Source organism: Telopea speciosissima, unplaced genomic scaffold (genome assembly GCF_018873765.1).
Source record: "Telopea speciosissima isolate NSW1024214 ecotype Mountain lineage unplaced genomic scaffold, Tspe_v1 Tspe_v1.0353, whole genome shotgun sequence".
NCBI lineage: Eukaryota > Viridiplantae > Streptophyta > Magnoliopsida > Proteales > Proteaceae > Telopea > Telopea speciosissima.
Genome location: NW_025317689.1, coordinates 1 through 14,039, shown reverse-complemented (window position 1 = coordinate 14,039; position 14,039 = coordinate 1). Strand labels below are relative to the sequence as shown.

Sequence of the window (14,039 nt, the reverse complement as noted above, 5' to 3'; positions counted from 1 at the left end):
TCCAGAAGATCCTTGGGTGGACCGGAAATCAGCAGCTTGCTTTTTCAATCTTTCAAAATTGGCTGAAGGCTTAGAAGGTAATATCCCTTTCTCCCTCATAATCCGATCTTCATCCATGATCTTGTCGCCTTCCAAAACTGCCGCATTCATATCTACCACCAGATTAGGATCAGACATCTTCAACGAATTAATGGAAGCCACCTCAGCATATCTGTTGGTGATATTCACTTCAAGAATATTTCCCTTTCCCAAGGAAGCTGCTCCATTAATCTTGCTAAGGCCGGGATTTGAAAATTCATTCAAATTGGAAGGAATCTCTTCCAAATCTTCCCCACCAAATCTGCTCTCCTCCTCTAGAATTTCTTCAACTAAAGAAATATTTACTTTTCCAAAATTAGAAGAAGTCTCCAACGGCTGCTCCAGTTGGACAGATTTTAAAATTGGATTGCCTTCAAGATTCTCACCACCGAATCTGCCATCTTTCCAAATTCCCTGCCCATTTAAATCCACCCTTTTCTCTCCTAAGCTAGGGAGAATCTTCAATGGTTGGACAGAGATTTCTCCCTCCTCTTTGTCCACCTCATCAAATAACTCATTCCCTAAAAGGATTGCACAAGAATCCGGGTCCAGCATCATATCATCTGGGTCATACCTCACCTCCTCCGTTAGATTCTCCAACAAAGCAAAAGCATTAGATTGGGAAATTTTTGAATCTTTATTGCTTTCCACAAGAGAAGACCCAGCTATACTGGAAATCTTCTTTCCCAAATTGGCAACTTGCTCCAAGGCCGACGATCTTCTTTCCTTTTATTCGTGCGTGAATTAAAGGAAACAGAATCTGATTTTGAATTTGAAATCATCGATTGCCAATCTCCAATTCCGGCCAAAGCACCACCACCATTTCCGGCCAAGGCACCTCCATTTCCAGCCAAATCCTTCAAGGTTGCACCTGCAGTCTGATCAATAGGCATCGAATTATCCTTCACTCTCCATTCTTTTTTAGAACCTGAATTCTTGTTGGAGCTGCTACTATCAATCTTGCAAGTCACATCTGAATGCCCGAACACCCTACAATGCTTACATAATGGTGGTTTCCAGTCATACACCACCCTTTGATGAAAAGAAAGGCCATTATCTCCATAGACTGGAATAGAGGAAGGTAGATCAGAATTTGCAGACACCTCCACACACAGCCGAGCATAGGACAATCGCTCCATGGACCTTGTCGTCTTGTCGGTGACAATTGGCTTCCCAATCACACTCCCAATCGAACTAAGAGCTTCAGACGACCAAAAGTGAAAAGGAAGACTGGGAAGAGAAACCCAAACTGGTACAGAACATAAATTGACCCGTTCCATGCAAGCATCCGGGCTCCATGGACGAAGAATCATCGGCCTCCTTTGGACATACCACGGCCCCCCTTCAAGGACTTTAATCTTGTCATCTTCAAGATTAAACCTGAAAAAGAAAATCCCACTGTCTAACAAATTCACATCACCACTTATTAGAAAATCCCTAGCTCAAAAAACTATAGAAATGCCCCCAAGTAACCTCAAACGACCGACCCGGTCTGGTTTAAACAAAAAATGTACATACGCCAAAATAGGTATCAATTCGAAGGTCATGACCCTCAACATCGTATCCACACGTCTATATAGAGATAAGGACCCTTTTTAGAAAATTCCAAGCCCAAAAATGTATAGAAATGCCCCCAAATAACCCCAAACGACCCACCAGGTCTGGTTTAAACCGAAAATGAACATATACCAAAATAGGTATCGATTCGAAGGTCATGACCCTCAACATCGCATCCACACGTCTAATTAGAGATAAGGACAGTTTTTAGAAAATATCAAACCCAAAAAAGTACAGAAATGCCGCCAAATAAGCCCAAATGACCCACCCGAGTCTGGTTTAAACAAAAAAAGAACATATGTCGAAATACGTATAGATTCGAAGGTCAATACCCTCAACATCGCATCCACCATCTAATAAGAGATAAGCACACCTTTTGAAAAATCTCAAGGCCAAAAAAGTACATAAATGCCCCCATATAACCCAAACGACCCACACGGTCTGCTTTAAAGCGAAAATGAACATAGGCCGAAATGGGTATCGATTCGAAGGTCATGACCCCCAACATCGCATCCACACTACTAATTAGAGATAAGGACACCTTTTAGAAAATACCAAACCCAAAAAAGTACAGAAATGCCGCCAAATAACCCCAAACGATCCACCCGGTCTGGTTTAAATCGAAAATGAACATATGTCGAAATAGGTACCGATTCGAAGGTCACGACCCGCAACATCGTATCAACATGTATAATTAGAGATAAGGACACTTTTTAGAAAATCCCAAGCCCAAAAAAGTATAGAAATGGCCCCAAATAACTCCAAACGACCCACCAGGTCTGTTTTAAATAAAAAATGAACATATGCCAAAATAGGTATCGATTCGACGGTCATGACCCACAGTATCGCATCCACACGTCTAATAAGAGATAAGGACACTATTTAGAAAATACCAAACCAAAAAATTATAGAAATGCCCCCAAATAACGCCAAACGACCCACTTGGTCTGGTTTAAACCGAAAATAAACATATGTCAAAATCGATATCGATACGAACGTCACGACCCTGAACATCGCATCCACACGTCTAATAACAGATAAGGACAATTTTTAGAAAATGACAAGCCCAAAAAAGTATAGAAATGCCCCCAAATAGCCAAAACGACCCACCCGGTCTGGTTTAAACCAAAAATGAACGAATGCCAAAATAGTTAATCATTCGAAGGTCACGACCCTCAACATCGCATCCACACGTCTAATAAGAGACGGATACTTTTTAGAAAATACCAAACCCAAAAAAGTACAAAAATGCTCTCAAATAACCCCAAACAACCCACCTAGTCGGGTTTAAACCGAAAATGAACACATGTCAAAATAGGTATCGATTCGAAGGTCACGACCCTCAACATCGCATCCACACGTCAAATAAGAGATAAGGATATCTTTTAGAAAATTTCAAGCCCAAACAAGTACAGAAATGCCGCCAAATAACCCCAAACGACCCACCCGATTTGGTTTAAACAAAAAATGAACATATGCCGAAATAGGTATCGATTCGAAGGTCACGACCCTCAACATCGCATCCACACTTCTAATAAGAGATAAGAACATTTTTTAGAAAATACCAAACCCAAAAAAGTATAGAAATGCCCCAAAATAACCCCAAACGACCCACCAGGGCTGGTTTAAACCGAAAATGAACATAAGCCGAAATAGGTATCGATTCAAAGGTCACGATGCCCAACATCACATCCACACGTCTAATAAGAGATTAGGACACTTTTTAGAAAACACCAAACCCAAAAAAGTACAGAAATGCCCCAAAACAACGCCAAACGACCCACCTGGTCTGGTTTAAACAAAAAATGAACATATGTCGAAATAGGTATCGATTCGAAGGTCATGACCTCAACATCGCATCCACACGTCTAATAAGAGATAAGGACACTTTTTCAAAAATCCTAAGCCCCAAAAAGTACAAAAATGCCCCCAAATAACCCCAAATGGCCCACCCGGTCTGGTTTAAATAAAAAATGAACATATACCGAAATAGGTATCGATTCGTAGGTCACGACCCTCAACATCGCATCCACACATCTAATATGAGATAATGACACTTTTTAGAAAATACCAAACCCAGAAATGCCGCCAAATAACCCCAAACGACCCACACGATCTAGTTTAAACCAAAAATGAACTTATGTTGAAATAGGTATCGATTCGTAGGTCACGACCTGCAACATCGCATGCACACGTCTAATTAGAGATAAAGACAGTTTTTAGAAAATCCTAAGCCCAAAAAAGTATAGAAATGCCCCCAAATAACCCAAAACGACCCACCAGGTTTGGTTTAAACCGAAAATGAACATATGCCGAAATAGGTATTGATTCGAAGGTCACGACCCTAAACATCGCATCCACATGTCTAATAAGAGATAATGACACTTTTTAGAAAATACCAAATCCAAAAAAGTACAGAAATTCCCCCAAACAACGCCAAACGACCCACCTGGTCTGGTTTAAATCGAAAATGCTGGTCTGGTTTAAATCGAAAATGAACATATGTCACATAGGTATTGATTCGAAGGTCACGACCTTCAACATCGCATCCACACGTCTAATAAGACATAAAGACAGTTTTTAGAAAATACGAAACCCAAAAAAAGTATAGAAATGCCCCCAAATAACCCCAAACGACTCACCCGGTCTGGTTTAAACAGAAGATAAACATTTGTCAAAATAGGTATCGATTCGAAGGTCACGACCCTCAACATCGCATCCACATGTCTAATAAGAGATATGGACACCTTAGAAAATCCCAAGCCCATAAAAGTACAGAAATTCCCCCAAAAAACCCCAAACGACCCACCCGGTCTGATTTAAACCGAAAATGAACATATGTCGAAATAGGTACCAATCCGAAGGTCACAACCCTCAACATCGCATCCACACATTTAATAAGAGATAAGGACACTTTTTAAAAATTCCCAAGCCCAAAAAGGTGCAGAAATGCCCCCAAATAACCCCAAACTACCCACCCGGTCTAGTTTAAACAAAAAATGAACATATGCCAAAATACGTATCGATTCAAAGGTCACGACCCTCAACATCGCATCCACACGTCCAATAAGAGATAAGCACACTTTTTAGAAAATACCAAACCAAAAAGAGCACAAAAATGCCACCAAATAACCCCTAACGACCCACCCGGTCTGGTTTAAACCGAAAATCAACAGATGTCGAAATAGGTATCGATTCGAAGGTCACGACCCTCAACATCGGATCCACACGTCTAATAAGAGATAAGGACATTTTTTCAAAAATCCCAAGACCAAAAAAGTACAAAAATGCCCCAAAATAACCCGAAACGGCCCATCCAATCTGGTTTAAACCGAAAATGAACATATATCGAAATAGGTATCGATTCGTGGGTCACGACCCTCAACATCGCATCCACACGTCTAATGAGAGATAATGACACTTTTTAGAAAATACTAAACCCAAAAAAGTACAGAAATGCCGCCAAATAACCCCAAATGACCCACTCGGTCTAGTTAAACTGAAAATGAACATATGTTGAAATAGGTATCGATTCGAAGGTCACGACCCGTAACATCGTATCCACACGTGTAATTAGAGATAAGGACACTTTTTAGAAAATCCCAAGGCCAAAAAAGTACAGAAATGCCCCAAAATAACCCCAAACGACCCACCAGGTCTGGTTTAAACGAAAATGAACATATGCCAAAATAGGTATCGAGTCGGAGGTCATGACCTTCAACATCACATCCACATGTCTAATTAGAGATAAGGACACTTTTTAGAAAATACCAAACCCACAAAAGTGCAGAAATGCTGCCACATAACCCCAAACGACCCACCCGGTCTGCTTTAAACAAAAAATGAACATATGTCGAAATAGGTATCGATTCGAAGGTCATGACCCGCAACATCGTATCCACACGTCTAATTAGAGATAAGGACACTTTGTAGAAAATCCCAAGCCCAAAAAAGTACAAAAATGGCCCCAAATAACCCCAAACAACCCACCAAGTTTGGTTTAAACCGAAAATGAACATATGCCGAAATAAATATCGATTCGAAATTCATGACCCTCAACATCGCATCCACACGTCTAATAAGTGATAAGGACACTATTCAGAAAATACCAAACCCAAAAAAAAACAGAAATGCCCCCAAATAACGCCAAACGACCCACCTGGTCTGGTTTAAACCGAAAATGAACATATGTTGAAATAGGTATCAATTCGAAGGTCATGACCCTGAGCATCGCTTGCACACTTCGAATAAAAGATAAGGACAATTTTTAGAAAATCCCAAGCCCATAAAAGTATAGAAATGCCCCCAAATAACCTCAAATGATCCACCCGGTCTGGTTTAAACTCAAAATGAACATATGCAGAAATAGGTAACGATTCGAAGGTCACGACCCTCAACATCGCATCCACTCGTCTAATAATAGACAAGGACACTTTTTAGAAAATACCGAACCCAAAAAGTACAGAAATGCCCCCAAATAACCCCAAACGACCCACTCGGTCTGGTTTAAACCGAAAATGAACATATGTCGAAATAGGAATCGATTCGAAGGCCACGACCCTCAACATCACATCCACACGTCTAATAAGAGATAAGGACACCTTTTAGAAAATCCCAAGCCCAAAAAAGAACAAAAATGCCCCCAAATAACCCCAAAAGACCCACCCGATCTGGTTTAAACAAAAAATGAACGTATGCCGAAATAGGTATCGATTCGAAGGTCACGACCCTCAACATCGCATCCACACTTCTAATATGTGATAAGGACACTTTTTAAAAAATACCAAACCCAAAAAAGTATAGAAATGCCCCCAAATAACCCCAAACGACTAACCCGATCTGGTTTAAACCGAAAATGAACATATGTCGAAATGGGTATCGATTCGAAGGTCACGACCCTCAACATCGCATCGACATGTCTAATAAGAGATATGGACACCTTTTAGAAAATCCCAAGCCCATAAAAGTACAGAAACTCCTCCAAATAACCCCAAACGACCCACCTAGTCTGATTTAAACCGAGAATGAACATATGTCGAAATAGGTACCAATCCGAAGGTCACAATCCTGAACATCACATCCACACGTTTAATAAGAGATAAGGACACTTTTTAGAAAATCCCAAGCCCAAAAAAGTACAGAAATACCCCCAAATAACCCCAAACGACCCACCCGGTCTGGTTTAAACAAAAAATAAACATATGTCGAAATAGGTATCGATCCAATGGTCACGACCCTCAACATCGTATCCACACGTCTAATAAGAGATAAGGACACTTTTTAGAAAATACCAAACCCAAAAAAATACAAAAATGCCGCCAAATAACCCCTAACGACCCACCTGGTCTGGTTAAAACCGAAAATGAACATATGTCGAAATAGGTATCGATTACAAGGTCACGACCCTCAACATCAGATCCACACGTCTAATAAGAGATAAGGACACTTTTTCAAGAATCCCAAACCCATAAAAAGTACATAAATGCCCCCAAATAACCCCAAACGACCCACCCGATCAGGTTTAAATTGAAAATTAACATACATCGAAATAGGTATCATTTCGTGGATCACGACCCTCAACAGCGCATCCACACGTCTAATGAGAGATAAGGACACTTTTTTGAAAATACCAAATCCAAAAAAGTACAGTAATGCTGCCAAATAACCCTAAACGACCCACCCGGTCAGGTTTAAACTGAAAATGATCATATGTCGAAATAGGTATTGATTCGAAGGTCACAACCCACAACATCGCATTCACTCATCTAATTAGAGATAATGACACTTTTTAGAAAATCCCAAGCCCAAAAAAGTACAGAAATGCCCCAAAATAACCCCAAACGACCCCCAATGTCTGGTTTAAATCGAAAATGAACATCTGTCGAAATAGGTATCGATTCGAAGGTCACGATGCTCAACATCGCATCCACACAACTAATAATAGATTAGGACACTTCTTAGAAAATACCAAACCCAAAAAGTACAGAAATGCCCCCTAACAACACCAAACGACCCACCTGGTCTGGTCTAAACCGAAAATGAATATATGTCGAAATAGGTATCGATTTGAATGTAACGACCTCAACATCGCATCCACACGTCTAATAAGAGATAATGACACTTATTAGAAAATCCCTAGTTCAAAAAATATACATATGCCAAAAAGTACAGAAATGCCCCTAAATAAACCCAAACGACCCACCCGGTCTGGCTTAAACAAAAAATGTGCATATGCCAAAATAGGTATCGATTCGAAGCTCAAGACCCTCAACATCGCATCCACTCATCTATATAGAGATAAAGACCCTTTTTAGAAAATCCCATGCCCAAAAAAGTACAGTAACGCCCCCAAATACCCCCAAACGACCCACCAGGTCCGGTGTTAAACCGAAAATGAACGCATACCGAAATAGGTATCGATTTGAAGGTCACGACCCTCAACATCGCATCCATACGTTTAATTATAGATAAGGACACTTTTTAGAAAATACCAAACCCAAAAAAGTACAGAAATGCCGCCAAATAAGCCCAAATGACCCACCCGGTCTAGTTTAAACCGAAAATTAACATATGTCGAAAGACGTATTGATTCGAAGGTCAAGACCCTCAACATCGCATCCACACGTATAATAAGAGATAAGCACACCTTTTGGAAAATCCCAAGGTTAAAAAAGTACATAAATGCCGCCAAATAACCCCTAACCACCCACCCGGTCTGCTTTAAAATGAAAATGAACATATGTCGAAATAGGTATCGATTCAAAGGTCACGACCCTCAACATCGCATCCACACGTCTAATAAGAGATAAGGACACCTTCTAGAAAATCCCAAGACCAAAAAAGTACAGAAATGCCCCCAAATAACCCCAAACGACCCACCCAATATGGTTTAAACCGAAAATTAACATATGTCGAAAGACTTATCGATTCGAAAGTCAAGACCCTCAACATCGCATCCACACGTCTAATAAGAGATAAGCACACCTTTTGGAAAATCCCAAGGTTAAAAAAGTACATAAATGCTGCCAAATAACCCCTAACCAGCCATTCGGTCTGCTTTAAAATGAAAATGAACATATATCGAAATAGGTATCGATTCGTGGGTCACGACCCTCAACATCATATCCACACATCTAATAAAAGATAAGGACCCTTTTAAGAAAATCCCAAGCCCAAAAAAATACAGAAATGAATCCAAATAACCCCAAACGACCCACCAGGTCTGGTTTAAACCGAAAATAAACATATACCAAAATAGGTATTGATTCGAAGGTCACGATGCTCAACATCGCATCCACACGTCTAATAAAAGATTCGGACACGTTTTAGAAAATACCAAACCCAAAAAAGTACAGAAATGCTGGAAAATAAGCCCAAATGAACCACCCGGTCTGGTTTAAACCAAAAATGAACATATGTCGAAATACGTATCGATTCGAAGGTCAAGACCCTCGACATCGCATCCACACATCTAATAAAAGATAAGCAAACCTTTTGGAAAATCCCAAGGCCAAAAATGTACATAAATGCCCCCATATAACCAAAACGACCCACCCGGTCTGGTTTATACCGAAAATGAACATATGCCAAAATAGGTATCGATTCGAAGGTCATGACCCTCAACATCACATCCACACGTCTATGTAGAGATAAAGACACTTTTTAGAAAATACCAAACCCAAAAAAGTACAGAAATGCCGCCAAATAACCCCAAACAACCCACTTGGTCTGGTTTAAATCGAAAATGAACATATGTCGAAATAGGTATCGATTCAAAGGTCACAACCCTCTACATCGCATCCACACGTCGAATAAGAGACAAGGACACTTTTTAGAAAATACCAAACCCAAAAAAGTATAGAAATGCCCCCAAATAACCCCAAACGATCCACCCGGTCTGATTTAAACCGAAAATAAACATATGTCGAAATAGGTATCGATTCGAAGGTCACGACCCTCAACATCGGATCCACACGTCTAATATGAGATAAGGACACCTTCTAGAAAATCCCAAGACCACAAAAGTATCAAAATGCCCCCAAATAACCGCAAACGACCTACCCGGTCTGGTTTAAACAAAAAATGAACATATACCGAAATACGTATCGATACGTGCGTCACGACCCTCAACATTGCATCTACACGTCCAATAAGAGATAAGGACACTTTTTAGAAAATACCAAACCCTAAAAAGTACGTAAATGTCGCCAAATAACCCAAAACAACCCACCCGGTCTGGTTTAAACTGAAAATGAACATATGTTGAAATAGGTATCGATTCGAAGGTCACGACACGCAACATCGCATCCACACATCTAATTATAGATAAGGACACTTTTTAGAAAATACCAAACCCAAAAAGTACAAAAATGTCGCCAAATAATCCCAAACGACCCACCCGATCTGGTTTAAACCAAAAATGAACATATGTAGAAATAGGTATCGATCCGAAGGTCATGACCCGCAACATCGCATCCACGCGTCTAGTTAGAGATAAGGACACTTTTTAGAAAATCCCAAGCCCATAAAAGTACAGAAATGCCCCAAATAACCCCAAACGACCCACCAGGTCTGGTTTAAACCGAAAATGAACATATGCAGAAATAGGTATCGATTCGAAGGTCACGATACTCAACATCGCATCCACACGTCTAATAAGAGATTAGGACACTTCTTAGAAAATACAAACCCAAAAAAGTACAGAAATGCCCCCAAACAACGCCAAACGACCCACCTGGTCCGATTTAAACCGAAAATGAACATAAGTCGAAATTGGTTTCGATTTGAAGGTCACGACCCTCAACATCGCATCCAATGTCTAATAAGAGATAAGGACACCTTTTAGAAAATCTCAAGCCCATAAAAGTACCGAAATGCCCCCAAATAACCCAAAACGACCCACCCAATCTGTTTTAAACCTAAATTGAACATATGTCAAAATAGGTTCCGATTTGAAGGTCACAATCCTCAACATCGCATTAACACGTCTAATAAGAGATAAGGACACTTTTTAGAAAATCCCAAGACCAAAAAAGTACAGAAATGCCCCCAAATAACCCCAAATGACCCACCTGGTCTGGTTTAAACCGAAAATGAACACATAACAAATAGGTATCGATTCGTGGGTCACGACCCTCAACAACGCATCCACACGTCTAATAAGAGATAACGACCCTTTTTAGAAAATCCCAACCCCAAAAAAAGTATAGAAATGAACCCAAATAACCTCAAACGACCCACCAGGTCTTGTTTAAACCGAAAATAAACACATACCGAAATAGGTATTCATTCGAAGGTCACGATGCTCAACATCGCATCCACACGTCTAACAAGAGATTCGGACACTTTTTAGAAAATACCAAACCCAAAAAAGTACAGAAATGCCGTCAAATAAGCCCAAATGAACCACCGTGTCTAGTTTAAACCGAAAATGAACATATGTCAAAATACGTATCGATTCGAAGGTCAAGACCCTCGACATCGCATCCACACGTCTAATAAAAGATAAAGACAACTTTTGGAAAATCCCAAGGCCAAAAAAGTACATAAAGGCCCCCATATAACCAAAACGACCCACCCGGTCTGGTTTAAACCGAAAATGAACATATGCCGAAATACGTATTGATTCGAAGGTCATGACTCTCAACATCGCATCCACACGTCTAATTAGAGATAAAGACACTTTTTAGAAACTACCAAACCCAAAAAAGTACTGAAATGCCGCCAAATTACCCCAAACGACCCACCTGGCCTGGTTTAAACCGAAAATGAACGTATGTCGAAATAGGTATCGATTCAAAGGTCACAACCCTCTACATGGCATCCACACGTCGAATAAGAGACAAGGACACTTTTTAGAAAATACCAAACCCAAAAAAGTATAGAAATGCCACCAAATAACCCCAAACGATCCACCCGGTCTGATTTAAACCGAAAATAAACATATGTCGAAATAGGTATCGATTCAAAGGTCACGACCCTCAACATCGGATCCACACATCTAATATGAGATAAGGACACTTTTTAGAAAATACCAAACCCTAAAAAGTACATAAATGTCGCCAAATAACCCAAAACGACCCACTCGGTCTGGTTTAAACCGAAAATGAACATATGTCGAAATAGGTATTGATTTGAAGGTCACGACACGCAACATCGCATCGACATGTCTAATTATAGACAAGGACACTTTTTAGAAAATACCAAACCCAAAAAGTACAGAAATGTCGCCAAATAACCGCAAACGACCCACCCGATCTGGTTTAAACCGAAAATGAACATATGTAGAAATAGGTATCGATTCGAAGGTCATGACCCGCAACATTGCATCCACGCGTCTAGTTAGAGATAAGGACACTTTTTAGAAAATCCCAAGCCCATAAAAGTACAGAAATGCCCCAAATAACCCCAAACGACCCACCAGGTCTGGTTTAAACCGAAAATGAACATATGCAAAAATAGGTATCGATTCGAAGGTCACGATGCTCAACATCGCATCCACACGTCTAATAAGAGATTAGGACACTTTTTAGAAAATACAAACCTAAAAAAGTACAGAATTGCCCCCAAACAACGCCAAACGACCCACCTGGTCCGATTTAAACCGAAAATGAACATAAGTCGAAATAGGTTTCGATTCGAAGGTCACGACCCTCAACATCGCATCCAATGTCTAATAAGAGATAAGGACACCTTTTAGAAAATCTCAAGCCCATAAAAGTACAAAAATGCCCCCAAATAACCCAAAACGACCCACCTAGTCTGTTTTAAATCGAAATTGAACATATGTCAAAATAGGTTCCGATTCGAAGGTCACAATCCTCAACATCGCATCCACACGTCTAATAAGAGATAACGACACTTGTTAGAAAATCCCAAGACCAAAAAAGTACAGAAATGCCCGCAAATAACCCCAAACGACCCACTCGGTCTGGTTTAAACCGAAAATGAACATATATCGAAATAGGTATCAATTCGTGGGTCACGACCCTCAACAACGCATCCACACGTCTAATAAGAGACAACGACCCTTTTTAGAAAATCCCAACCCCAAAAAAGTACAGAAATGAACCCAAATAACCCCAAACGACCCACTAGCTCTTGTTTAAACCGAAAATAAACCTATACCGAAATTAGTATTGATTCGAAGGCCACGATGCTCAACATCGCATCCACATGTCTAACAAGAGATTCGGACACTTTTTAGAAAATACCAAACCCAAAAAAGTACAGAAATGCTGTCAAATAAGCCCAAATGAACCACCTGGTCTGGTTTAAATCGAAAATGAACATATGTCAAAATACGTATCGATTCGAAGGTCAAGACCCTCGACATCGCATCCACACGTCTAATAAAATATAAGCACAACTTTTGGAAAATCCCAAGGCCAAAAAAGTACATAAATGCCCCCATATAACCAAAACGACCCACCCGGTCTGGTTTAAACCGAAAATGAACATATGCCGAAATAGGTATCGATTCGAAGGTCATGACCCTCAACATTGCATCCACACGTCTAATTAGAGATAAAGACACTTTTTAGAAAATACCAAACCCAAAAAAGTACAGAAATGCCGCCAAATAACCCCAAACGACCCACCTGGTCTGGTTTAAATAAAAAATGAACATATGTCAAAATAGGTATCGATTCGAAGGTCACAACCCTCTACATCGCATCCACACGTCGAATAAGAGACAAGGACACTTTTTAGAAAATACCAAACCCAAAAAAGTATAGAAATGCCCCCAAATAACCCCAAACGATCCACCCGGTCTGATTTAAACCGAAAATAAACATATGTCAAAATAGGTATCGATTCGAAGGTCATGACCCTCAACATCGGATCCATACATCTAATATGAGATAAGGACACCTTCTAGAAAATCCCAAGACCACAAAAGTATCGAAATGCCCCCAAATAACCGCAAACGACCTACCCGGTCTGGTTTAAACCAAAAATGAACATTTACTGAAATAGGTATCTATTCGTCGGTCCCGACCCTCAACATCGCATCCACACGTCCAATAAGAGATACAGACACTTTTTAGAAAATACCAAACCCTAAAAAGCACATAAATGTCGCCAAATAACCCAAAATGACCCACCTGCTCTGGTTTAAACTGAAAATGAATATATGTCGAAATAGGTATCGATTCGAAGGTCACGACGTGCAACATCGCATCCACACGTCTAATTATAGATAAGGATACATTTTAGAAAATACCAAACCCAAAAAAGTACAGAAATGCCGCCAAATAACCCCAAACGACCCACCCGATCTGGTTTAAATCGAAAATGAACATATGTAGAAATAGGTATCGATTCGAAGGTCATGACCTGCAACATCGTATCTACGCATCTAGTTAGAGATAAGGACACTTTTAGAAAATCCCAAGCCCATA

The 14,039-nt window shown here is 40.1% G+C and overlaps 1 protein-coding gene across 1 annotated transcript; it reads right to left on the bottom strand.

The window, feature by feature from the left end:
• Positions 1-743: 743 nt before the first annotated feature.
• LOC122647998 lies at positions 744-1,458 on the bottom strand (the record flags this gene model as incomplete). Its single annotated transcript, XM_043841277.1, has 1 exon — positions 744-1,458. A coding segment is annotated over one exon (715 nt), but the record flags the coding sequence as incomplete, so codon positions are not given.
• Positions 1,459-14,039: the final 12,581 nt, after the last annotated feature.